The 27,761-nt window shown below is 32.7% G+C and overlaps 4 protein-coding genes across 9 annotated transcripts in view; all 4 read right to left on the bottom strand.

Moving 5' to 3' along the window:
* Positions 1–7,238, bottom strand: part of LOC111708228 (uncharacterized) — a 14,373-nt gene extending 7,135 nt beyond the window's left edge. For both annotated transcript variants that reach the window (XR_002766608.1, XM_023481545.1), the window contains exons 1-9: positions 7,152–7,238; positions 6,271–6,681; positions 6,061–6,140; positions 4,328–5,779; positions 3,838–3,989; positions 3,544–3,620; positions 1,756–1,847; positions 1,416–1,454; positions 129–366 (exon numbers count right to left, since the gene is read on the bottom strand). Coding sequence is in view for 1 of the 2 variants with exons in the window: in XM_023481545.1 (XP_023337313.1) it covers positions 129–366; positions 1,416–1,454; positions 1,756–1,847; positions 3,544–3,620; positions 3,838–3,989; positions 4,328–5,779; positions 6,061–6,140; positions 6,271–6,681; positions 7,152–7,190 (2,580 nt within the window). In the remaining variant the exon portion in view is untranslated. The remainder of the gene's footprint in view (positions 1–128; positions 367–1,415; positions 1,455–1,755; positions 1,848–3,543; positions 3,621–3,837; positions 3,990–4,327; positions 5,780–6,060; positions 6,141–6,270; positions 6,682–7,151) is intronic.
* Positions 7,239–7,345: 107 nt separating this feature from the next.
* LOC111708244 (retinoblastoma-binding protein 5 homolog) lies at positions 7,346–15,278 on the bottom strand. Its single transcript, XM_023481560.1, has 12 exons — positions 14,751–15,278; positions 14,504–14,592; positions 14,197–14,314; positions 13,781–13,951; positions 13,557–13,680; positions 12,624–12,701; positions 12,122–12,218; positions 11,604–11,750; positions 10,237–10,373; positions 9,511–9,663; positions 8,452–8,601; positions 7,346–8,100 (listed from the first exon to the last, which is right to left on the bottom strand). The coding sequence occupies exons 1-12, from the start codon at positions 14,888–14,890 to the stop codon at positions 7,999–8,001; spliced, it is 1,506 nt and encodes a 501-aa protein (XP_023337328.1). The 5' UTR covers positions 14,891–15,278; the 3' UTR covers positions 7,346–7,998.
* On the bottom strand, positions 14,860–20,869 carry LOC111708267 (transmembrane emp24 domain-containing protein 1). 2 transcript variants are annotated; one of them, XM_023481592.1, is made up of 9 exons: positions 20,789–20,869; positions 19,981–20,067; positions 18,816–18,865; positions 18,260–18,335; positions 17,661–17,732; positions 17,028–17,129; positions 16,527–16,577; positions 15,988–16,104; positions 14,860–15,660 (listed from the first exon to the last, which is right to left on the bottom strand). In XM_023481592.1, the coding sequence occupies exons 1-9, from the start codon at positions 20,855–20,857 to the stop codon at positions 15,586–15,588; spliced, it is 699 nt and encodes a 232-aa protein (XP_023337360.1). In that variant the 5' UTR covers positions 20,858–20,869; the 3' UTR covers positions 14,860–15,585. The 2 variants fall into 2 exon arrangements, with proteins under 2 accessions (XP_023337360.1, XP_023337367.1); XM_023481599.1 differs by having other exon boundaries at positions 16,018–16,104.
* A 1-nt stretch (position 20,870) lies between these two features.
* Positions 20,871–27,110, bottom strand: LOC111708247 (tropomodulin-2). Of its 4 annotated transcripts, none has more exons than XR_002766613.1 (7): positions 26,914–27,110; positions 25,854–25,912; positions 24,284–24,490; positions 23,394–24,021; positions 22,736–22,783; positions 21,365–22,469; positions 20,871–20,952 (listed from the first exon to the last, which is right to left on the bottom strand). XR_002766613.1 is itself a non-coding variant. In XM_023481583.1 (6 exons), the coding sequence occupies exons 1-5, from the start codon at positions 27,108–27,110 to the stop codon at positions 22,738–22,740; spliced, it is 1,137 nt and encodes a 378-aa protein (XP_023337351.1). In that variant the 3' UTR covers positions 21,115–22,469; positions 22,732–22,737. The 4 variants fall into 4 exon arrangements, 2 of the variants coding, with proteins under 2 accessions (XP_023337351.1, XP_023337339.1); XR_002766614.1 differs by lacking the exon at positions 20,871–20,952 and having other exon boundaries at positions 21,116–21,617; positions 21,938–22,469; XM_023481583.1 differs by lacking the exon at positions 20,871–20,952 and having other exon boundaries at positions 21,115–22,469; positions 22,732–22,783.
* Between the last annotated feature and the right edge of the window lie 651 nt (positions 27,111–27,761).

The raw sequence follows: 27,761 nt of genomic DNA, 5'->3' as shown, positions 1-27,761 counted from the left end.
GGGGGGGGGGGGTGGGCTAGCAGGAGCTAAGGGTGGGGCCCAGGCCCCCCACCTTTAATCCGCTCCTGTTTGTAATGCTTATAATGTTTTGTAGCATAGATAATTACTAATTAGTTAATTAGATTTACCGTTTTCTCCGATCCTGAACTTTTCCTAGATCCATCATCAACAGGTTCACAGGGTTTCTTAGCTCCAGGTTCAATATCAGATCCATCCTTGATTTCTCCGTCCTTGATACTCACATCTTTAACTTCTCTATCTTTGTCTTCAGCGTCTTTTACTTCCACGTCTTTCTGTACCTCTCCGTCCTTGAACAGCTGATGATCTAGTGAGATTGCATATGGCCATCTAGATCGTATAACCTCCCTGAAAAACATAATTATAATTATTATTAGTCTATACTATACTTAAAACTTAATGAAAACAACAGCAGATTTAAAAATCAGTGTAATTTTCTCCTTCATCCTTAATCAAAAACCAATTTGGAGTATTTTTATTAAAAAATGTCAAAAACGGTCGGAAAAATGTAAAAAAAAATTAATTTTTCAATTTTTAACACGTTTATATTTCCATTTTTCAATGGCTTTTTGAATACAGAAAGTTATGGCGTAACTTTTTTGCACTGACCGGTTTTGACCGTCCTTCACATAAAATCCTTCAAATTTGAAATTTCTGCTATTTTAAAAACAAGAAATTTCAAATGAGATATTGTCAAAAATGATTGCTAGGGCAAAAACCCTGGGCGCTGAACGCCCCCTACCTCTCCAACCTGTTTAGTGTTAAACACTTGGTACCCCCTCTCTGACCACTGTTGAATACGAATGAAGATGAAACATAAGTTGAACAAAAGTTTTACAACTCGATAGTTTTAAATTGAAACTTAAGGTTCCAACCATGTTTGATTTTCATTCTTAAGCGATATGTAGGGCCATTAAACGGGAGGATGGGGGAGGACAACCGCATGACCATGACGACGAAGGGCTGCTATGAGCCTCCCGGATTTGCCATACAATACCGAATCTCCGAATTATGGATTAAATTTTATACACTAAACATTTCCTTCGCAGAAATAAAAATAATGAAAGAGTAAAATCTGGCATGAATTTAGTTGTTTTGTTATTCTGACATTTTAATGAGGCAATATCATTATTTTTGAGTGTACAAATTCGGATACTTCTTAGCGACAATAACTTTACAATAAACGATTTATCAAAATTATATTTTTTATAACAAAGAGTCGCTAAATCAAAGATAGCAAATATCGAATGTAATTCAATATTCACTTCTGCAGAAATTGAACTCTAAATGTTTTACTTATCGGGTTAGATCGTTTTAAGTTAAGAAAAATACTTGAGGCTCGGTTCTCCATGGCAATCCAAGGAGGTCCACAGTCCCTTCCACCAATCACACCTTACCTAATGACGTTAACTTCTTCCAATGTAGCTCCACTAAGTCTAAAGGCAAACGCACAGAAGTTAAAACTGATTTCTCTCTATTTAAATTATAAACCAGAAGATCTTATTTCGTGTGGTTAAACAAAAGGGACCTTGCACGATTATTTCCTAATCAGACAAAGCTTTTAACGGCACGGTTGTGAATCTTATATGCCACGCGATAAATGAAGAGTGATTTAACATTATGTTAACAGTCCCTTTAAGGAGTTAAATATTTTGTGCAGTTGATATAGAGTTCAGGGACTAGAAAAGTTCAACCTCCAAAGTTATAAACCTTGTTTATTATCAATGTGCAGTGTGCCTGATGGTGTTCCCCTTGACAAGGTGCAGGGTGAGGGTGGAGGAGGCGACCAGGTTCGAGGAGCGGAACATTATCAAGCTCCCAGTCGGGCTCTATGCACAGGATACACAACAATGGATTGGAGTGACAGTTTCGAGGATTTTACATTAAATAAGTTTGAAATGGTTTTGTGGATTAATTAGAATCTGTTTAAAGGGAGAGTGACTGGCTAAGTATGGTAGTTGAACTGATAGTGCAGTATTATAAAGAAAAATATTGGAATTAATTTGATGTTTATAAAACGTTATTAAGTCCTAGAATTGCTTTAGAAGACCGAAAATTCGCTCTTTAGAAATAACGAGAAGGGATCATTCTGGTGGCTTGCTCTCACCTAATCTTTTTCAATAAAACTGCACTCTCAGTTCAACTACCATATTTGGCCAGTCACTTTCTTTAATATCAATTTATTTTCTTTTGATGTTTGTAAAAATAAAGATATTAATTACAGTCAGGACCATCTAAAAGTAACTGGTTTCCGTGAAAGACATGTGAAACGATTTTTTTTGTATAGAAACATCTTATAGAAATAAAGAGAAATAAAGAATACCAATAAATTCAAAAAAGGTACATCTTGAATCCCCTTTTTTTACAAAGTTTTTAATTCAAAACGTGGCGATAACGGCCCCGTTTAATAAAACTAAAATCATTTTCTCGTTAGATGCAGTTTTAGATTGGATATATAGTTGAATTCGTAAAATTAATTTTAATATATTTAATTAACTGAAATATTAGTTTAAATTTGAATATGCTTAATTGAACCTCTGATGGTAGAATAATATTGAGCATGTTTAGTGCACAATTAGGTTTATTAAAGAGAGGGGTTAATGTAGAGAACCTTATCATTTAGTTTAAAATCAACTCATTTCATAAATTTCTACTTCGTCATGTCAAATTCGTTCGTGCAAACTTCTTAGAACATGTGAGGGAGGGAAGGCAGCCACACTGTTTTTTTTAAATATCGAGGGAGAGAAGGCAACTGCAATCCTGCTATATTTATGGTATAGCTGAATTTATTCAATCTTTGATATTGAATTATTTTCATGAAAATTGTGAAAAAATGAAATCAAGATTTAAATATGGCTAAAATACACAATACCCAGAGGGGGGACCTCCACGTGCATTGAAGATATAGAATTGTGAAAAGTTGAAAGACAACAATAGTTCTGATTTATAAACGTAAACTTTGTAAACTCTAGTATTCCCAACAGAGCTGAGTGTAACCTGGTAAACTGTATTTTAACATGAGAAAGATTATTTTTCTATTTCTCACAAAGTAAAATCCTAACATTATTTATTTTAAAACAAATTGCCATAAGAAGAAGTAATTATCATAACTGACTGAAATAAAATAATAATTTAGTTATTGTGTAAAGATTAAATTTCAGATTTCCGATGGACAAATATGATGGTCTTTACAAAAATATTCAAAGACGTCATAGTATCGGTATATTTTTGAAATATATTTAAAATATTTTGAATTAGGAGGGGAAGGGGACCGGGGAGGGTCAACTATTAGATGAGAATATATGAAATGGTTANTATATTGAATGAGAGGGGTAGATAAAGTGTATTTATGTCCCTGTATAGATGAGAATATATTGAATGAGGGGGGTAAATGAAGTGTATTTATGTCCCTGTATGGATGAGAATATAGTGTATGAGGGGGGGGTAAATAAAGTGTATTTATGTCCCTGTATGGATGAGAATATAGTGTATGAGGGGGGGGGTAAATAAAGTGTATTTATGTCCCTGTATAGATGAGAATATATTGTATGAATGTTGGCAGAATGAAAAGACCAGGTTTGAATAAAGAGCAGACTCATCAACTGAACAACAATCATAATACATTAATAAATATATTAAATANTGTCCCTTAACCAACTAGTTTGAAATAACTACATGGTTAAAGGATTAAATCAAAAAAGATATTATTTCAAAACTCGCAAATATATAAATCCCAGAAAATAGATCTATTGAAACTTCCCAAAACTAGATCTTAGCAAATAGTTATTTCCTTTAAATATTATGAGAGTATGATTGTTCCTGGAGCAGAGAATAGAAATCCTTCCTTCCTCTCCAACCCTAGATCCCCAGATATTCGTCCTGATATCTCAGGATTAATATTAAACAGTTCTACTTCACCCTGTTCAATACTTAGCCCAGCCAAGGCCTGTTGTCCAATACCAGGAAGAATCCTATAGAAAACCGGTTTAAATAATTCTATTCGTATTTTCACACAGTGCAAGTTCAAGCGGAGGTTCAAGTTAATAAACAGAGAGAAGTAGTTTAAGATTTAAAACCTATTTCAAATTCTAATACATCAGAGACCGAATTTAAAGAATATGAGCCGCGACTCAAATTTGGTTGGTTCCACTTAGAATTGTATTAAATTTTTCAAGATTTAAGCTGGCGCTTAATTGAAACCGGTTTTTAGAGGATTTGAGACGCGGCTTAAATTCATTATATTAGGACACTGATTGTTTGTAAAACACTTCAAACGACTTGAAAAAGAATGAATAACTTGAAGAATAACCTGGAATCATGTTGGAAGAGGAGCAAGGACTCCTGTGACCCCTGGAGCCTGGTACAGGTCACAAGCTTCCACTGCCTAGAGAACATCTTGTAGGAGAGATCAAGGAGAACAAGGTTCAGGTTTAATCCAACCCGGAACTGGGACGGGCAGAGAGGATCCTCCTGAGATTCACGGAATTTGGGTGGAGGAGCAATAATGTTGCTAAGGAAGGCTTTATTCCTGAGGACTACACCCTTACCAGGAGAACCAGGGGATCCCTCCCGCATAGCTTCGGATTCCACTTTCCGTGGTGTTTGGATCAAATTGCTGATTTTTGCAGATAATTCGTTTACTTTTGCAGCGGCTTCTAATTCTTTTAGCTCTATTTCTTTCTGATTTGATTTATATTTCGTAATTTCTCTAGAAACAGTTTCGTGGGTTTCGATAGTAACCGTTACATTTGTTTGACTTGTAACAATTTTAATGGATTCTTCGGCTGTGGAAGCGATTGTTTTCTCGTCCGTGGGCACACTAGTTAGGTTGGTTTCAGATTCACTAGGTTGCTTGGTTTCAGTATCACTGGGTTGGTTGGTTTCAGATTCACTGGGTTGCTTGGTTTCAGATTCAATAGGTTGCTTGGTTTCAGATTCACTGGGCTGTTTCGTTTCAGATTCAACAGTTGGTTGTGTATTATGTATACTGGATTCTTTGGTGTCATATTCACTAGTTAGTTTGGTTTCAGTTTCTCTGGTTTTCTCTTCGGACAATACTTCGGATTCTTTTAATATAATTTCAGATTCAACTTCTTTCAATTGTGAACAGTTATCATCACCAGATTTATCTTTAGGATCTATAAACTCTTCTGGAACCGGTTCAATATCCTCAGTTTTCTGAGCTAATTCTTCCTCACTCTTTTTATCCTCTTCCGAGATATATCCACTCTCTCCCGTCTTCATCGGTTCATCCGGAGTAAGTGTATCTGGAGTTCCTTGTTCTACGCAGCAGTTGTTTTCCAGTTCTGAGGGACCTGGTAAACTTGGCTCTATGCAGCAGTTGTCATGCAGTCCTGAAGAACCTGGTAACCTTGACTTTGAGTTCGTGAAAGACTTGTGATTATCTTGATTAGATTGATTAGCTAACTGTTCAGAGACATGATGCAGTTCAACATTGGTTTCTACTGAACACTGAACAGGTGACTCTACGCGGCCAGAGGTTACATTGTGCTCTATTAATTTTTTGGTTTCCGTAACAGTAGTACTGTCATATGTTGAGATCTTATCCAAGGAATTTGCAAGTTCTTTGTGACTAATCTCTTTAGATCTTCGATCAGGTTTACTCGTAGACTCCACGCAGTTTGGATTCTTGGGCTGTTTAGCCTCTTGTTCAACACAACTCTTGACTAAATTATTAACCTCAATAGTGCAGTTGTCTCCTGGGCTTAGAATTTCTAGAATATTCTCATCCTCGCGTCTCCTAAACAGGTGAATACTGAATATTGTATAAGAATTTAATTGCATTTTCATAAAAAAACAATTTNTTTTTGAGGATCTAGGGAATGAAAAAATGCATATCAAAAGGCAAGGTTTTTCACCTTTATCATACTTTTCCAAAATAAATTACCAATTTTCCTCAATTAAGTGAATAAAATCCTAAAAAAACATACATTACTAATAAAAAAAATTATTTAAAAAAATTTGGAAATAAATTATTTTTCACAGAAAATATACGCCCCTGAGAATTTTAAATCACAATACCTTAAAGATATTGCAATACATTCTATCCCGGGTGCAGGAACCATTTTCCTTTTTAATATCCAAGTGAACATCTCATAGGTCTAAATCAATATTATACAATTAAACTTATATTTGATAGATCATCATTTTCAAAATATGTCTAAGCAAAATAATTCAAAATTTTAAAGTTTAAATTATTGAGACAATTTTAAGATTTGAGTTAAGGGTAACCTGAAGGTTTGATGGGTTGCGAGTAAGGTTGCATGAGGAGATAACGTCCCAGGAAATACTAGACAACCCAGAGAAGAGATCCAATACAAATCTTGATCTCACAGACTCGTCCTGGATCGATCCTTCAATAAGTCGAACCCAGAACTCGTCCGGAGTATCCTCTTCCTTCGTCCCAGGTTCTTCACTAGTAGATTGATCCTCCGAGTTGAAAACATTCTTTATCGAGGTTTCGACCACATTATGAATCTCTGCTGTACCGTGAACAATCCGAACCTCGCCGGACATGGACTCATGATCTCCTGTCGACCCCCTACCAGATCTAACCTGTACCCGGAGAGTGAGGGTTGCTAGTCCAGGATCATATTCAGCAGGACGAACTGATAAACTGTGGAAACTGAAGGATGACGGAACCTGAATGAAAAACTCAATTCTGAATAAATTCTTTAAAATCTAATCATTCATGTTTCTTTCAGATAATATCTTAGGGACCTAGGACATTCTATAGTTGGACATTAAATAGACTTTGACATTTCCTCATACGACATTACATAGAACACATTCTATAAACAGGCTTCACAACTGAGTGAGTTGAAAGGACATTTCATAAATAACATTTTATATTAAAACAACTGGGAACTCTTGTAATGTGGATATCAAGATCAATGCTTGAACTCGATCTTTTGTTAACCTACAGATTAATTTAATCATTATTAAATTTCCAGCATGGTAATCGTACCCTGGAGAAATAGCTTAATTGAAGAGATCAAACGTTGATCTTCAAATTAAAAGTGCCTACGGTGGATATCGAGATCTGTGGATCGGGATTATGAGATCCAACACAAAGGTTCCCAGCTCATTTCTTATTGAAAACATGATCAAACCTCAGATTTAACACAGTTAAAGGACTGCATTCCCAACATTTCCCTCCTATCCAACAAAATATTTCAGTCCGTCTTCAACATCTTTCATCTGAAATAAATATATTTCCGGATTGATTGATTGATAATGTGTTTCCGAGCCTGATTTAGAAAATGATAAAAGAAAGGATTTCATATTTATCTTATAATATATAGTATTTCCTTCGACCGTTTTACAATAATTAACTCGTATATCTTAAAAATCATATAAATCTTGGCTTTCCTAATAGGCTTTGAGACAGGGGGGGGGGAGGTGTGATTTTGGTTTTATGGAAAGGAACGAATAAAAAAGAAAAATATACTTAAGTAAGGGATATTTCCCCAGTTTTGCATCATATTTTTTTCATCCAAGGTTGCATGTGGATTCTGTATGTTACATTAACGAAAAGTAAAAAGATTTCCAGATTCGTTAATAACATTTTCTGGTGTAATAGAAATACAAATTCTCAAAAAAAATGTCTGTGTCTGCATAATTCTAATCAAAATATAGTTTACAATGCTAGAGTAGTTTACAATGCTAGAGTATGGAGCCTCAAAATAATTACTAAAGGTTAAAAAATGAAGGAAAAGAGATAATTATATGTTTAACAAGACAAATACAATTTTGTTAGTTTTCTCCTTGTATTTACATTACATAAATATTCCTTTGAATACTAAAAATTTTGCTGCGTTCTTCAAAATGTGTAATTTTGATTTTTGTGAATGTTTCTATAGTTTGTATTTGTACTAGGTTTAATATAGAGTAATGAGTACATTGAAAACTATTGAAGAATAAATGCCGAATTTATAAGGAAGTACTGTGGGGTAGGGACTATTTTCCTTTGGATTTTCCTTTATCTTTGCTTGGAGGACGTCCCTGTGGTTTCTTTGAGGATTTATCCCTTGAAGCTCCTTTGGCCAGCATAGGATGAACCTGAAACATAGTTCACCGTTTTCCTCCACTCAAATTAAAAATTATCAAAAAAATCTTAAGTTTTGATCAAGACATAAAATAATTTTTGAGTAAAATGCTTTTAAAGTCATTCACACTGTAGACACAATTTCATTGTCCCTTTAGTATAAATTGGCAAGTCACTTTTAAATGAAACCACAATAAATTTGGACTACAGAAAAAAATGGATATCTCATTTATCCTTTATCAGAAAAAGATATAAAGGGTATCGTTGTGATTCGGTCACACAACTCAATAGTTGAAGCATCACTTAAAATTTATTTTTAAAAAAAAAATATTTAAAAAAATCTAATTTATGGGATAATTTCTAACCTCATCTGAAGGAGCATTCTCTAGTGCGATATCCGTTGTTTTCGTTCTTTTCTTCTTTGGCGATGAGTTCTCTTTATGATCTGAACTTGATCTCTTGTTGGTTTCCTCATTCTCAGGGTTAGGTATATATCCGTCCTCCGGCTCCTCAACCTACAAAATACATAAACATTTCAGGGCGGAACTGATTCTCTAGCTCCTCAACCTATATAATACATAAACATTTCAGGACGGAACTGATCCTCTGGCTCCTCAACCTACTCAATACATGAACTTTCAGGCCGGAACTGATTCTCTAGGTTCTCAACCTACACATTACATGAACTTTCAGGACGATACTGATCCTCTAATTCCTCAACCTGTACAATACATGCACATTTCAAGACGAAACTGATCCTCTGGCTCCTCAACCTACACAATACATGCACATTTCAGGACGGAACTGATCCTCTAGCTCCTCAACCTACACAATACATGCACATTTCAGGAAGGAACTGATCCTCTAGCTCCTCAACCTCTATAATACATAAACATTTCAGGACGGAACTGATCCTCTAGCTCCTCCACCTACACAATACATGCACATTTCAGGAAGGAACTGATCCTCTAGCTCCTCAACCTCTATAATACATACACATTTCAGGACGGAACTGATCCTCTAGCTCCTATTCAGTTCCTTTGTTTATATTCTTCCATGAATTTTTTTAGAATAATAAACAGAAATTAGGCCCTTCTTTTCGTTACCTTTGTGATAAAATATATATAAAATAAAAAATATTAATAAATATGAACTATATTATGATGATCCGAAAAATGCCGAAATTTATGAAATGTAATATCTGAATGATCAGTTCTGAATTTAATTGAATTATTAACGGTTTGAGTGGAATAACGCAACTGAACGAATTTGCATGGGTTGGGCTCTACGCTATTGTACATTAAGCATTTTCAATCAGTTTCTCATCATAGACGCAACATATTGTAGTAATATAGATCGAACCCGATTTTTTTGGGATTCAGTCTGACCCCCTTTACTTTGTCGAGAACACTTCCTTAAAATACCTCTGGAGCCATCGGTAGATAGAGAATAGCTGAATGGTCTTCACTCTCCTCGTCACTACTACAGAGGGCGGGGATAGAAACCTTGTTGGATACATCTACGTCGCAGTCTAGATCCAACTCCTCGGGGTCCTCCTTCACACTCCGGTCCTCATCCTTGTTAACAGAATTTCACACAATCAATATAAATATCTTGTAAAAGAGCTAAAGACGGATTTAAAGAAAGAACAAATGATAATCTTACCCTCCTACTGAACACTCAGCCGCCCCCCCCCAGGCCCTTCTATCTCCTTAAGGCAAATTGCGATATGATGTGATCCACATTCACAACATTTTATACATTTCTGGAACTTCCTTCGAATCAACTTTAAGAAGCTGCAAGAACTTGCAAATTTACAAAAGTCCACATATTTATCTAGTTATAAAGCAACAAATGTGAAAAAGACGCTAAAAATTTAACAAATAATACATTTCGAAAAGCCTTTCCGTTGAGTAGTTTCTAAGAATTGGTTCATAATAGAGGAAAAAAAGGAGTGCATGGTTGTTGAAAATCTTTTTAAAAATCCTTAGCAAAATTTGTGCAATCTGCTACTTTTGATTAAAAATAGGTTTAACATAAAATACGCATTTTTAATAGAGTTTATTGTTTGTTTTACATGAGTATAAATTCTTTCTGAAATCATTTAGCAGTCCTAAAAAAAAAGAATTAAAAAAATTGATTTTACCGACCTCAATATCGAACTCGGACTCCCTCTCCTCGTAGTCAACGTTCTCGTCGAGCTCCTTAAAGTCGGGGGCGAAGGCTGACCAGTTCTCAACCTGCTGCTGGGCCCACACACTGATTACTCCACTTGATATACTTGCAACTAGATATATTATATATATATTTTATGTTTGTAACTAATTCTATTTATGTTTGAATTTTATGAACTTATAATCAATATTAATTCTGAACAAATAATAGAAATAATTGCAAGGCATACAAGGTTTTTTGTTTAAAAAATAAGATTGGTAATGTGCAGTAGATATTTTAATGCTCAAGAAACAAAAATCACCAGAAAAATAAAAGTCTCAGCCATCATTTCCTTAAAAAAAATCAGAGGATTTTCAAAACTTGACCGAACATAGATTTTGATTTGAACATTGAACAATTGAACATGATAAAATATACAACAGGAGTATTATTACACTAGAAATATACAACAGAAGTATTATTACAACTAGAAATATACAACAGAAGTATTATTACAAAGGTAGAATCTAGAGAGTTAACAAATATAAAAGTCGGGAGTTTGGTTAAATTGACATATTCAAGATAGTACAGAGTCTAGAAATGACAAATTTCATTTAGCATCGAAAAAAATTATTTAATTCTTCAGCTACAAAAAGAAGCATGAAAGATATAGTTAATTATAGATCCAAAATTGACAACATTTCCGTTTTCCAACCAACAGTTCTCTTTGCTGCAAAAAAAAGTTAGATTTTCCGTAATTTCTAATAATTAGGTTCACACGATATCTTGTAATTTTCGTATCTCATACTACCATATCACGACATGATTATTGAAAAAGTTATAATTTCTTTTTTAGCATTCATTCTTTTCTGTTGGGTTTAATGTAAGACGCTTAAACCATTTTAGGTGGGTTTTCAGGGGTAAAAAACTAAAAAATAGGAGGGAAGAAATTATGTTCCAGGAAAAATAAAGTCGAGAGAGAGGATGAAACTTTTTATGAGAAAATCCTAATCTGTTGAAACCACAATACAAACTTTTAATCTGTAGCAATATAGTACTAAATCTGTAGCAATATAGTACTAAATCTGTAGCAATATAGTACTAAATCTGTAGCAATATAGTACTAAATCTGTAGCAATATAGTACTAAATCTGTAGCAATTTAGTACTAAATCTGTAGCAATATAGTACTAAATCTGTAGCAATATAGTACTAAATCTGTAGCAATATAGTACTAAATCTGTAGCAATATAGTACTAAATCTGTGAAACTAGTAATTCTGCAACTTACAGGGTTATACAGAAGGTGTTAAATAAAGTTCCGACCAATTGTTCTTTTTCAGTTTTCACCAAAAAAAATCTGACCTATTGGTCTGACAGGATGCCAGACTACATCCAGCAGCATCTCTCCCTTTGTCCCGTGCAGGATCTTCACGAGGTTCCCCAGGGACTTCTCCCAGATATACAACGCATGCTGACGCGCAGATCCCGCGCACACATATTCTCCGTCCCCTAGCAAATAAATATATATATATATTTATAAAAATTCATATATATAAATATATATATATATATATATAGCTATAAAAATTCATATATAAAAAATCAATCCAATAACACGACAGAAGACGATCTCATGCCTCTTAACGCTAAAATATGGGAGAAGCCGTGTAAGTCAAAATTTTACTAACATCTTTATTCTTCTACTCAATAGATTTCCGTTGAGGGAGTAAACTTTCAAAAATGTATGTCAGAATTTTTTTTGATAAGAATAAATCGACAGCCCAAGTAAACTTGGATTGAACTAATTCTATTTTTTTTTAAATGATCAATTTTAGTCTAAAAAAGACAACATAAGTAAAGTAAAACAATTTGATTTTTACCTGAAAAGCAGCATTTTTTCCACATTGTTTTATTTACAAGGTCCTGAAGTTTCTGTAAAGGTTCCGGGTCCTTCCCGGAGCTGGATTCAAGAACATCCTAGATAATTAGGTTGGGTATTTTTTTCAGGGATTTGGATTAAAGATCAGGGGGAAAAAATTACAAATTTTGACAATGAATATCTACTTAACCTAAAATAAATTTATTTCCCCATTAAAAAATAGCTTGAAAATATTGTCCCTGAGGTGAATTTTTTTTCTATATACAGTTGAAGATTTTAAAAAAGCAGTTTAGGCTATTGTTTCAATCTTCCTAATTCTGAAAATAAGGGTATGACAATTATAAATGTTTTCAAATAAACCTGGAAAAATTTTGATTTACGCGCGCAAAAAAATCAATTTTGATTCGTAAGTTCTCAATCATTTCATTATCGGACAAAATTTCATGAAAATTAGTATAAAATACAAACATGAATGTTGAATGTTCATAGACCACGTCACTTACCTTTGTATTATAAACTCTGATAACTCTGTCGGCTGTATTGACAAGAAAACTCTCTGTGCGTCTAGCGAACTCTATTCCCTAAAGAAAGAGTTTTAAGATCAAGTTTTTATCATTTCAGAAGGTTATCTTTAAATATGTTTTCTTCTAGTTCCATATTGGTAAAAAAAAATCAAATTATTACTTTTCAATATTGTAAATTGTGTGCATTTTTATGTGTTCAACTGAATCATGGATTTTAATTCAAACCTAGTTTCCTTATGTTTTTTATCCATGTTTTTTATATAAACAAAAATTGCTTTTGAGTTAATTTTTAAGGGGCATACAATTTTCTGAGGAATTATTACCAACCCCCCTTTACATTTTTAGCAAAAACCCCTACGGCCTCGATGTCCTGCCAAATTATGATATGTCCGAGATAATTAATCAATTAAACAAGTTTTCCTTTCTATTTATTTCATAGGAAAAGCTATTAAAGAAAATAATCTAATAAGAGAGATATACTATCAGAAGTCGACAAATATCAATAAACATGTAAACTTTATTTTTAGTAATTTTACTTTTTAACAGTTTCCTAATAATATTAAATAAAATTATGGTATTAGGGAAGTCCTACCTTAGCATACTAATCTCGAATTAATTTGAGAAATTAGAATTTAAACCTCACCGTCTGTAAAGGACTTGTCTTTAAAATCCCCCCCCCACCCCGAACTCTAAGTTGCAGTTGTTAAATCAAATTATTAATATACCACCTTACCAAAAATTAGATTATTTTTATTTTAAGAAACCTGAGGCCGAATTTAAAGAATTTGAGCCGCGGCTTAAATTTGAGACGCGGCTTAAATTTGGGAAGCGGATTTTGTAGGGTTGGTTCCTTTTACCCCTTATTCTTTACATGAAATAATGAAAATATTATATTTTGGTTCTGTATTTTACCTTGACTGCATTATTAGCAGCTGCTGTTTGAGTGACTCTAAAGCATGTTTTCTGTTCTAAGGTTGTTGCATCAACAACAAGAATCTTTCCTTTAGAGTTTCCGGTAAATATATATTTTCCACGCCTAGACCACAACATTCACTTATTTTAAAATATTTATTTTTCTCTTTCTTTTAAAAAAGTAAAATTATTGACATTTAAAAAAAAGTTAAAATGAACATTTCCTGTCATAGCATGCGTAAATGGTTAGATCTGTGTCGTCTTCCATCGGAACGAGTTTGTGCCCTCCGTCTAAATTTACAATAACCGCGGCATGGCGCATTGGAACCACGAGGAGCTCATTGGCGTTCCGAGGATTAAATTGAACCCGTAACACAGGACTGGGAAACCGAAACCTTAAAAATATCCAGTTATTTAATCATTTAAGTTATCTGCATTCTTAATTTTCTATTTCTGATTATGACAAAAAAGGTGCCCATTTTTACTTATAAGCTTTTAGAACGCTGTAATGAAAAAAATTACGACCTGAATATCTTTGGATTTAAAAATTATTTCAGCGAAATTTTTCCCAGGTAATTTTGGGATATTGGAAAATCTTATTTTTAGATTGAGACTTCTGAAAAGTCTAATAATTACTAACCTATAATCACATTCTCCCGTTAGTACGTCCCAGACCGAAACTGTATTATCCGTCGAGGCGGAAGAGAGCTTAGATCCGTTTCTACACCAGCTGATTGAGCAAACAGGGTGCACGTGGGCTACAATAATATTTTTGTATTTTCTATGTGATTATACTTTTTCGGCCCAAACTAAAAGCGTTTATGTTAAAAAAAATATTTTTGATTTTAAGATACAATTTAAATCTTGAATTTCTAAAAATCTTATATACACTCTTTTGTAAACCTAGTAAAATGATGAAAATGATTTCAGTTATTCTGAAAATATACCTGGTATAATTTTAGCTATTCCTCGAGTTAAAAAATCCCAGATTACAATCCTACCATCATTGCAACCAACAGCGAACAACGTACCGAATCTGAAAATAAATAGTTTTTGATCATAAAATGTACTGTCCATTGATAGCTATCTAAGGACTAAGTGTGTCTAAAAATAGATGGCAGGAGGTACACTCCAAGAAGAAAAGCTTTAAGAGTCGTTTACTTTTTATACAAAGGTTTGATTATTATATCCTACCTGTTAAACTGACATGTAACAGCCATAGAAATACAATCCAGGGACCCATCAAACTCCTCTGGATAGTTTTGGCCAAAGCTCTCTAGCAAGGCCAAATTCATTTCTAGTGTCTGAAAAATTGAAAACTTATTTAAGCTCATACTAGTAAATACAGTAAACCGGTAGCGTTGTAGCTCTTGGTCTTTAACATCACAGTCTTAGAACAAGTTAAGAGTTCCGTGTACACAGTACAGTACAATAATTAGTTTTGATTTAAAGGTTTCAATAATCTTCTTTAGTTCATATGGCCTTTCATAATTTTGATTTAAAAAATCAAATGTCAATCAGAGTTTTTGAGTATTTATGTTGCAGACTTTTGAGCTGAAGAAAATAAAAATTGCGAAAGTCTTTATTGCCAACAATCGGACACCAGTACTAAGTACAGTTCCTATTTGTGCAGATTTAATTGTTCCTATAAGAATGAATTTATTTACAACCAAAACTTGGTGCTGGTACAAAAACAGGTATTTATGCAGTTAGCAAGTAATTAATTTATGACAGACAAACTACACATCAATTACATTTTGTACTTGGTAAACAAAAGTAATACACAAAAAGAGAATTTTTTAATTGACTAAAAACATATTTCTTTTATCAATCAGAGACAAACAAAAAAAGAGAAACTTCCTGTTTTTAATGTCTCATAGGTTTAAATATGAATAATTGGTAACTTTTCAATTCAATAATAAAAATCGATGGCCGCAAAATGAAATTGAGAAATGAGACAATAATTTAGCAGGTTTATGATTTAAATAAATCATGAATTTTACAATTATTATTATTATCAATATTTGATCTAATCCTGAAATGCTTTCTTCCACAGTGGATTGATTTTAGATTTTTCATCGAAAAGACTTCGCAAGAGAACAACCTTAAAAGAAAATTGATTAAAGGGACTGTAAGCGTAATTTCAAGTGAACCTTCATGCAAAAGTGGCAATGCCCGATTTACAACGGTACCCCTTAGAAGCTTTGTCTGATCAAGTATGAAATAGATATGAATGCTTTTGTTTATCTAAACTGCTTATTTTCATTTATTGTTTCCCTACAAAATCGACTTGCTTGCAAACTTTTCTAGTACCTTACCCCCCCCCCCCCAAAAAAAAGGCTGATCAATGATTTTTCAAGTATGAGAGATCAATGGAAAAAAAGATCAATATTGGAATATCATTGGGCTTGGATGGTGTAAACATAAGTGCCTGAACAACTCCTGCTGCAATTAGTACTACCAGATAGATGATGGACATGAAGTTGACCCGCTCAAAATTATGTTCGGCAAGGGATCTGTCCTTTAAGTCAGTTACACGGATCATATCCTAAACACATAGAAAAGTTCAATGTAAAAGCCAAAAAAGACACTTAATTAATATTTCAAAATCCACTTGATTTTGTATTACATATTAGGAACATATATAAGCCTATTTTATCCCTCAAAGGACCAGCACGATACAATAGTTAATGTACAAATAACCACTGCTTTTTAGCTAGAAACACGTATCTTTAGTAAAGTTCTTTGATTTCCTAACAAGTTTTCGTGAGCATGACATCAAGAATTAAATTAGTCATTCAAATTAATCAGTTTACAAAACCTACGAAAATCGAATTTTGTCAGAAAAAAAACAATCGGATTATTCCAGTCCTCAGAAACAGGCTTAGGTGTGTTTTTAGTTTAAAAATTGGTGTATTATGAGCAAATATTAAATCCATGAACATGTCCTTAAATATTTTAACAAGTTACCTGGAGATGTCTAGCTTTCTCCATGTCATCCTTGATCTTCTTGAGTTTATCCTGAACAATAAATATAAATTTTAATTAACTATTAAGAGGAGCATATTGAATTTAAGTTAAATTCTTAACATTTTTTATATTTCTTCTCTGAACAACTCCCCCCTCCTTACATGTGCAAAAAAACATAATGAATGATTTTAAAATAAAAATATAGAGTATGAGATGAGAAGAATTTATAAGTAATGCTGTTTAGAAATAAATTGATGACATATGTATTTAAAACACGTGCTGTAACAAATCCTGATAAGTGTTTTTGCAATTTTTACAAAAATCCATGAACGTTTTATTTGATTAATTTTAGTAGTTTATTAGCATATTTTGAAAAAATAAATGAATTTTTGGGTCAAAGGTTTCCAAAATCATTTTTTGAAATATCATCCACTGTTATCTTAACGTTCCAAACTTTTCATAGGAGATGTTTTTTAAATATTCGAATTGTGAATTCTCTACCTCTATATCTGAAACCTGCAGTTCATATATCTCAGGTTCTTCCTCCTCCGAAAATATTGCTGCAAAATCATCATAATCAATATCTTCATTCTCATTGATAACCTGGACGGACCCAATACAACAATCTCAATACTGCAGGGGTAAAACAATTTTCAAAAATAACCAAACCCCTTAAAAATAAAAAATTCTCTAAATATATTTCAAAAACTTAAAACTTTTAAATTTGTTTTTCTTGCTAGGAACCATTTCATTGTGCTTGCTCCTTTACCAAAACCAAATTTCCGAAATTGTCTTCTTCTTTTATCGCTCATTTATTTGTAAAAGCTTGATTTAGCATTCAATGATTAGAAAGGTGTAAATTTAATGATTTTGCATTAATTTAAAGAAAAAACGGTAATTTTTCCAATGTTTTGATTAATATTTTGCCTCCTTTATGTAACCTGATTCTAAGCACTGATTTTAAGGAATACAAATATATTTTTGTGGAATACTATTAAAAACATGAGGGAGGAAAAACGAAATCATATACACATAGGCTTGATTAAATGTCGTTAAATGAGGGAGGAAAAACATAATCATATACACATAGGCTTGATTAAATGTCGTTAAATTGTAGAAGTTTGTTGTATTTTCCTCGAAATATATTGTTTTACTTGAAACATATGAGAACTTGTTTTCAAAACATATCTTGTAATCACCGCTATCCTAGAATACAAGGATATAATATTGTTTACTTGAAAAATATAAGAACTTGTTATCAAAACATATCTTGTAATCACCGCTATCCTAGAATACAAGGATATATTAATGTTTGCTTGAAACATATGAGAACGTGTTTTCAAAACATATATTGTAATCACCGCTTTCCTAGATTACAAGGATAAAGTATTGTTTACTGGATAAATAATAAATACATATATTATAAACATTATACATACATATTTTAAAACCCTATTATGAATAAATAAAAAAATTTCTTAAATTAGATTGAACCTCGACTTTTTGTTTTTTTCTCCAAGCTTTCTAAATGTATGCTTCATATTACATAATTTAAAACGAAATGATGATTAAATACATTTATAAAGTACAATTAAATAGAATTGAACTTCGACTTTTTGTAATTTAATTATACTTATTTCTTCTTACAGCTTTCTGAATGTATAATCTATTTCACATATTTCAAAACCAAATTACCAATGATGAATTAAAAAAATAACTGAAAATAATTTAACCTTGACTGTTTGGCTGAAAACACCATCAGATTTCTTGAATTCTGCCACTAGTGGATGTCCACGAGGATGCATAACTCTAATTCAACATTTTTTTTTCATTTTTGTGAAATTCGTTTAAGAATTAATCATTTTTTTTAATAGTTCTAACAAAGCATTGGGACACTAGATTTTTAAAACAAGTAAATCTTTTTTGGCTTAGAAACTTGAATTTTATACAATACCACTTTTAAATACAAGAACAAATAATTTATATGTTGAAGGATTCTATGATTACGTAATAACTGAAATGATAAATATGTTATGTAATGAGTAATAATCAATGTTGTCTATTTGTGCATAATTTTGCATTTTGTTCTCTTTTCTTTAGAAATGCTGTATTTTCAAAAATTATTTAACAAATTTAAACTACACCACTATATATATGTATTTATATTTTTGTGCGTGAATAAATCTTTATAATATAATACAAAATATTTGTGATAATTCTTAACATATATGTGAAGCTTCAAAATTAAAGACTTATCTGACGTATTGAAAAATCGAATAAAAAGTATTCCTGAAGTTAATGTCTAGTTCACTATATTGTCCTGATCCTCCATCAACGACCTGGCACAAAGAAAATTATTCATCAATCAGCATCTATATATATATATATAAAGTAGTAATCGCTGTTTGTTTTCTGGAGGTCCGATCGTAACTCAGGGACCCCTCAACTGAAGCCTCAAATTTTGCTTTGGGAACTCGGTAGTTCCAAAAGAATGTTCTTAGCTTGGTTTAAACATTTTGAATTGATTGAGTGGTTTGACTGTCCTAGGAAAACTCAATCAAAGCTGGGTATCCAATTAAGCTAGTATTTCTAAAAATATTAGCTTGAAACTTTGCTTTGCTTGGAAGTAGAAAGAAACTTTCCCTATAGACGTCAACTTAGAATCTTTATTTGAACTAAACTAAGAATATTCCCGTGGTTTTTAAATTAAATCTAAATGTGAGGTCAAGGAGTTCAGGAGATATGATCGGGCAGGAAAAGAAATACATAGATATTATTACTTCTATCTATACAGTAATCTCTCCGATCATAACTCATGAACCCCATGATGGATTTGCCTTAATTTTGGATTGGGAACTCGGCAGAACCACGGAAATGTTCTTAGCTAGCTTAGTATTAAACTAATTTGATTAGTTGAGTGGGTCAACATTTAAAAACAAAGTTTGGTTTCCAGGCGAGGCTGGGTTCCCATTCCCAAACTTATTATAAAATATATTATAACCAGGTGCTTCATAATTTTCTCAGCAGTACTATGAATCCATTTCATAACAAGGATCCGGATCCTGGATTAGCCCTCTCATATAAATGGATCCGGATCCTGGATTAGCCCTCTCATATAAATGGATCCGGATCCTTGATTAGCCCTCTCATATAAATGGATCCGGATCCAACTCATGAAATTTCTTTCCAAATATCTTCTGCATATTTTAAGGCACATTCAAAATCGGAGGATCCGGATCCTAAGCACTGGTAAACATTGATAACAATTGAGCTATAATTCGGTTCTATGTACATTGTACATAAAAACATACTTAAAGAACCGATATTAATAATACCACTCTTTCTTAACTATGTTTTGTATTTTAAACAAACACAGATTGTATGATTTTCTTATGCTTTCTCAAATTGGTTTAATTTTTTAAAATTTTGTTTATATTAAAAAATAAAAATTTACCTGGTATTCAACAGTGAAGGTAAACCCTGAATTAACAGTCTCAAAGAAACATTCTTCCATCCCGGCCCCCACCTCTACTGTCATATCCTGATACAATTTAAATACATTTCTTCTTCATCATCTTTTAAGGGACTGTAAGCGTAATTTCAAGTGACCCTTAATGCAAAGATGACAATGTCTAATTTACAACGGTACCCTTAAAAGCTTTGTCTGATTAAGTTTAAATTAGATATCAATGTTTTTTAAACTGTTTATTTTCATTTGAAGGTTCTTCCACATTTCTTGTTTATTTGAAACAATGAAGAAATTATCATATTTCACTATCTTTTAAAGTGAGAAAAAGGACGATACCTTCCATATTTTCGATCAATTAATTTTTACTGTTTCAAATCGTGCATTGCCATCTTTGCATGGAGGGTCATTTGAAATCAAGCTTACAGTCCCTTTAAGAACAATTGCAATGCATTGAATCGCCAATCGTCAGTTTTTTAGATTATTATGCTATTTAGAATTGATCGCTTTTTGCTTAGTCGACAATACTCTCCATGTACCTGTACCATATAACAATATCAGTTGATGCCGGAGCCTTAATTTCAACTATTTATATGACCGATCTAATTCTATGCAGGATTGAAGTTTGGGAATTTGTTGATACGTCTACCATACTCTTTAATATTAGATGTAGCGAAACTTTGTTTGTTCCCTATAAATAGCAAAGGATTACCAAATCTTCAATTGTTAGGTCAGATCAAAATTGAGGCTCATTTTATAACCACCCTGTGTACAATAAACTGAACAAGTGACTAACCTGTTCTTTAGCCAATGAAAGGCAAGAAATCAACAGAATAATGATAATCTGAACTGGATGAGGAGCCATTTTAGGACATCCGTCTGAAAACAGATTGAATTAATGTCAAACCATAAATAATGAATATATTCATGCAGATAAACAGACTTTTTGAGGACATGAAACTTGAAAATTAGATGTACAATTATAAACTGTTATGTTGCATTTTGTACAACTAGTTTTCATAAACAAATCTAATTTTTCAAATATGAATAATATTAAATAAATTGGTTGTTTATGTAACTACAATACAATATCTTAAACATTTCTATCATACCATATGTCAGACATTTAAAAAATGTTAGGCAAATCTTATATATAAGATGTTTTACCCAATGTCAGACATATCTAATATACCAAGATATTATGAATATCTAACATAAAAGATTTTAGACATTTAATAGATATAAGTCTAATTTATAAGATGTTATAAATATTTAATATTTAAGATGTTGGAGAACAAATGTTCAAGATGTTAGACATATCTAATATGCAAGATGTTAAATAAAGATATATAATATTAAAATGTTAATTTACCGGATGTACAATGAGAACTTTATCGTTGTTCAAACAGTCCAGAGACAAGAAATGTAAGGTTTGTTAAATTGAAATTTATTCCATTTCTTGTCTCATTAAATAATGTTGGGTTCACTATTCTATAATTCTTAAGGTTTGGTACATTACTGGTACAATGGTACATAGAAGATACATGAATAAATGCAAACAACACTAGTTGTATTAAAGCTATTCAACGCGTGTGCACAGACTGCATTGCGGTTCATACCCAATACTTTACAACCAGTGCTTAGGATCCATTTCTTTTTATCCGGGTCCTGATCCTGGATCCGTCCTATAAAAAATGGGTCCAGATCGATCATCAATTCATTTTACCAAAAACAAATTTCCAAAATGTTCTTCTACTTTTTCGCAGATCTTTATGAAATAAAATGATTGAGAAGGTATTCATGATTTTTTCATTAGTTGCCAGTTGAAATGTGTGTTTTAAGAGCAAAAAAGTTTTATTTTCGATGTTATTGTAGATTTTTTGCCACTTAATTCCGGATACCAATAGCCAAGAATTCAATGAATCCGGATCCTAAGCACTGTTACACTATCTCTCAAGCTTTATAAACGTCAGTTTACAAAATGGAAGCAAATGCTCGCAAGTCTAAATAGGAAACTAAATCAAAAGAAAATTATAAAACAGCATAAACCAGATAGATACAATAAAAACATGAAAAACAAAAATATACCGGATGTTGCTTTTAAACAATAGAAAACCAAGTGGTTCCAGGGCCCGGGTAGATTATTAGGCAATTCCAGGAACCAAGAGAATCTAATGGGTTTCTACCCCTCGACTAAGAAAATGCAAATTTGAAAATGGTCTCGACAGTTAAAAGCAGGTTTACTGAGATCTCACAACAGCTTATTTGTAGAAAAATGATGGTAATAAAACAGAGAAAAATCATCAATAAAACAATTGAATCTATAGTTTAGGAAAATGTTAAATGCACAAACTCGGATAAACTTGTTATAGAGCGAGATTATAGAAAAAAAGAGCTACTGGAGCGAACAGATGATTTCTCGATCCGTGAGAGTTCAATCATTATTTAGAAGCTTGCAAATCTTACAAACTTGGAAACTGAAAATTCAAGGTTGGATACTTAAACTTACAAGTCATGCAAAATTAAGTGGTATGTATATTATATATATTTTCTTTTTCCTTCTAATAATTGGTTTTGCAATAGAAAATTTTTGTTAAAGATTACAATAATAATAACTAAATTAGAAATTTTGGAGAAATTAGAAAAAATAGGTAATGCCAACGCTTTTCTAAAGCGAATAACTAACCACTGTTAAATTAATAAAAAAGGGGAGCTAAAAAATAACAAGTATCCAAAAACCTTCCTTTAATCAGATCCTGCATTGGAAAGCTTGTGTGCAATTCTCTTCAATCTGAAATTAATTACTAGATAAATTTTTTAATTATTATCTAAGGAAAATATTCGCTTAATTTTTAAAATGTTTTTAAGTACAGTGGTATGTATCAATACAATGAAGACGACTTTCTATTTTAACTTTTTCTACCAAGCTTTCAAAGAGCAGAGAAATCATAAACATGTAGATAAAGAGAAGTTGTCAATTAACAGCTTCTTTCTGTTTACTTGTGAACTTGTAATTTGACAAATGTTTGTTAGAGATCAAAGCAATTATAATAAAAGTTGTCTTCATTGTATTGATATAATCGCCGACCACTGTTTATTTAGTACATTTTTGTTGTTTAAACGCTTGATTGTGAAACTAATTTTCCTTTGGTTAAACAATCAAAATGCTCGTAACATTCAAAACTGTTAAAAGTTAAGGATTGCTTTTAACAAACTTTGCAAGATTTTTTTCCTAAAAAAAGTGAAAAACTAACCAATAACGATATCATTTTCTTTTTTTTGTATCGTTTTAGATAGTTTTTTGTCTATATTTTCTGTCAAAGAAAAGCATATGTTTAGAATTTTTAAAAATAATTACAAAAACATTTTACTATGCCAAATTTGCTTATATTACAAAATACCTAAGACGGTCAAGATTTTTCTGCAGCTGCACAGCAACCCTATTCCTACAGTCTCCGAACTGGAAGTGCAGACCAACCCTGAGAATCGCCTTGTTGTTCTCAATCGCCTTCGTGATAGCGGTCTCCACCTTGTTCCCCAAGAACTGTGCTTGCTGGTTACTCCCCTTGAGCCCCAAAAGGGTCTGCTGCACGTTTATTGCTTCGAACATTTTGGCGATTGTTTGCGGGTTAACATTATTGGACTCAAAGTTTATGGTCTCCAGGGTTTTGTTGACCTCTAGGGCGGAGGCCAATACAGCCGCAGCTGTATCCGTCATTCCCGTGTTAGCAAGGCTGAGGTCCTTGAGGTGGGTGTTCTGTTCCAGGGCCTGGAACATCTCGATGAACTGGTTCTCCTTGGTGTACACGTTGTTCAGGTTTACCGATACCAAGGACGGATCGTTGCATTTGATCTTTTCAAGAACCTCAGCGGGCTCGGTTTTATTGGGAGCTTCAGCGGGAAACGGTTTCAAAGGCGAGGCTTTGGTGACACCCTGCCACCCGATATCAGGGTCAGCTCGAGGAGCTTTCTCCGACTGAGAAGCATGATATTGGTCCTGGTTCATCAAGGCGTGAAGTCCCATGATTCCTAAATATTTCTGATTAAGCAAAGACGCCAGAAGTTTAAGGGACTGTAAACTGTAGAGTGAAGACACACATTTAAGTTACCCTTGAATGCCTAATTCACAACCGTACCATGTAAAACTTTATCTGAGCAATGATGAAGATATGGACGTTTCTCCAGATTTACGTTGTAAATTCTGGCATATTTCCACGGGACTGTTATGAAACTTAACATGCCGCTACAGGGTGAATATAGGCGGTATTGTAGGTCAATAGATATTATTTACCTGCGAGATCCACAATCTCGTCCGTGGTAGCAGAGTTTAGTGCGATCTCTACATCCTCCCCCAGGTCAAGAGAGATCTCGATATCATCGTCCAAAGTAGGTTTAGGTCGGGACGGAGCTGTGTAACGTTTCCCCCTCACGGTTCCAGGAACATGGGGAACCACGTCAGGAATATCCGGTTCGTTTATCGCCTGCTCAGTTATAAAATCTAAAATAAAACAATTGAAGTATACACTTAAATTATTATGATAATAATAATAATAATTCAAATAAGTTTATTTTTTCGGCATACCCAATTTAAAATTTTTTTCGATTTAATTTTTCTAAAATCTTGAACACCAGGGGCTCAGCGAACAATAGTTGTAGTGCCAAGAACCCCCTCGTAAATATAAAACATAAATAAACATATCAAATACAATTTTAATTTCTATGGGTGGGGGGAGGCAAGCTAGGGGGGGGGGTGCAGTTTGTTATAGAAGCTTGAGTTTGAGGAAGAAAAAAAAACTTTTTACAAAAGGAGCCAGTTAAATATTCGGTTGAATTATTATCATTAAAACAGATTGAAACGACCATGATTACTTTTTATACTTTACGAAAAGGAACAATTTAAAGGAAAGAGCAAACTTTTTATTTGACAATGATTAGGTTAGTGCTTAGAAATTAATTTGTTAAAATATTCTGTGGAGTAGTTAATTAATAATCGTGTTGTTGTTAAAGTACATGCAAAACATTCAGACATTTACACTCATGTTTCTGTTTATATTCATCTAAAAGTCCATTCTTACAAGTCTAAAATATTCAAACTTCCCAATGTCGTCACAGGCAAAGTATTTATTTTTATTCCAAAAGGTAGAATATGAAAACTAAGTCATTTTATCTACATCTAAAGAAATTGTCCGTTGTACATTTAGATCATTTAAATTTCTAGGGATATATCCATCCCCTCCTTCAACCAATCTACTACTCCATTCATTTTGAAAAAAAACCTTTTTTCTATTTTGTTTACAATCAAAGAATTATTATTAAACAAGATGCAAAATTCAGATGAGAGGGAACAAGAGCAAAATGCAAAGTTTCAAACAATTCTGAGGAATCAAGTTTTAAAGTAACTCTTTTTACAATTTTTGCAATTTTTCTGAAAATAATGTAAAATTGAGATTTTTATTAAAAGAACACCTAGCATTCGAATGTTTGAAACCGGACTTTATTTAGATACTTTCTTTAGTTCAATTCCATTTCACTAAAGAGTTGGAAAAATGTAAATTTTTTGGTCATTCAGAGAAAAAATAATAGGGTTGATCAGTACATTTATAAAAACCGTTGAAGATTAGAGCCCTGGAGAACTCCCACAGAAAGTACTTAGCATGATTCTGATATTGTATTATTTACTCTTTGAATTCTATCCTTTGAATAGCTTTTCATTAATTCAATTATTTGATTGTGACTGAAGAGATTTATTTTAGAATTTTCAGAGGGGGGGAAAGAAATATGATGTAATATTTGTAATCACAGCTTTATGTTTTACAAACTTGTTACTAAAATATTTATCTAAAATGGATAATTAAACTTACCATTTAGTTTTTTCTTGTCAAAAGGTCCAGTTGCTTCTTTTTCACAACGGTAATTTGATCTAAAACCATTACAGAGATGATAAAAGTCGATCAATTAAAACATTAAAAGATCTGCACTGTTCAGCTCTAGAGATAAAATAATAACACAAAATATAAAAGTAGATACATGCATGTCTATTGTTTTCTGTCTCACTTGTAGCTAAAAACAATGACATAAGAATTTAAATACATATATGCTATATATATTTTATTTCTATTTTTATATTTTTTTAAGAATTGGGGGAAATATTCCCACAACCTCTACTTTTAGAGGTTTTTGAATGTTTTCTCCTGAAACACTTTATTTTGTATGTTTTTGTTTTATTTCATAAATAAATAATTTTTACTTTTTACTTTTACATCGTTGGATTCAATAAGTCAAGTTTAATTGGTCTGCAATGATTCAAAGATGTGTAATTTCCTATTCAAATTCTGCCTTAACCATAAACAGGCGGGGGGGGCCTTTGGCGCCCCCATTCTAGTTTTATTGCCCTAGCATTCTCTTTTTTGAAACTGTANCCCCCCCCCAGTAAAAAATATTTATATATATTTCCATAACATATTTTCCGATGTTCTGGGGAGAAAGTAATTAAACATCTACGTCACGAGTCAAACTCTGGTCCGTCCTAGTATACGATATATGGACTAAAAATTTTTTTCATGGCCAAATAATTCTTAGTTAAATTATTTTTATTTATTTTATATTATTTTAGGGTTAGGTTAAGACAATTTCTGGGCCGAGCGCTGCGGCTAGGCCATGCTAGGGGCCGAGCACCTCGGCTAGGACAGGATAGGGGGCCGGGCGCTGCGGCCACATAACCATTTACATTCATGTGTCATGTATGCGATGTACAAAATTGAAAGGAGGGGTGGGCAGGGTCCAAAAATCGTAAAAAAGGAAATTACCTAGAACTCTTCAAATACCTAACATCAGGAGGATAAATATTTTCTAGGAGTTAGCGGGGGAAACTTTTTTAAATAAAATATATTCTCCTGGGGATGATTATTATGTTCCAGTTACCTGAGGCCAGGAGGTATCTGGGAATCATCTGGATCACAATCCTCAAGAAGTTTCTGAATCTCCCCAGGTGTAAGTTTGTCAACTAGTTCGTCAATATCTAGGTCTGCATAGTCCATTCCACGATTTGTTATAATACTTGACATTTTAAACAATAATGAACCCTTTCCAGACCTGTAATAAATATATATACAAAACATATCAAATAATTTTTCTTGATTTTAAGCATTCTTCGGTTTCTCCAAATTCTTTTAATAACTATCTCTACGGCTCTAAGCACTTTAAAAGTAAAAGTTTGAAACTCTAAAATAGTCTAGATCTCACATAACCCTGCGATGATTAAAAGTATATATTGCTAATTGAAAGTATAGGGGGGGAGGGGGGTTGAACGCAGGGGCCCAAAACCTCATTGTTAGGACTGAGCCCGTATTAGTTCTATCGTGTACTTTCCAGTTTCCCCAGCGGCGCGGCCCCGTCTTATTCAAAACAAAAAACCTTCAAAGATACCTAAACTTTTATATGGAAAAGTAAAATAATCAAAACAGTTTAATAACACCTGGCCGATCTGACCCTTTTAAAGAATGGAATAAGCGAAATAACTTAAATAAACTAATAATCTAAAGTCTAAACAAATTGATTGATGAAGCGCAAACAAAAATAAATGCCGCAAATTCAATTTTTTCCAACCCTAATATCAAAGTTTGTAGAGTATACGCAGTGAACAAAAAAAAATATTATTAATTTTCATTCATATCTTTTGTAAATTATGATAATTTATAAACTTAAGGATAATCGGTTCAATTTGAATAGAAGATACATAAAGTTTTCAAGGTCTTTGAAATGATATTGTC

Source organism: Eurytemora carolleeae, unplaced genomic scaffold, assembly GCF_000591075.1.
Source record: "Eurytemora carolleeae unplaced genomic scaffold, Eaff_2.0 scaffold134, whole genome shotgun sequence".
Classification (NCBI taxonomy): domain Eukaryota; kingdom Metazoa; phylum Arthropoda; class Copepoda; order Calanoida; family Temoridae; genus Eurytemora; species Eurytemora carolleeae.
The sequence above is the reverse complement of the archived record's forward strand: the minus strand, read 5'-3'. Positions and strand labels throughout refer to the sequence as shown.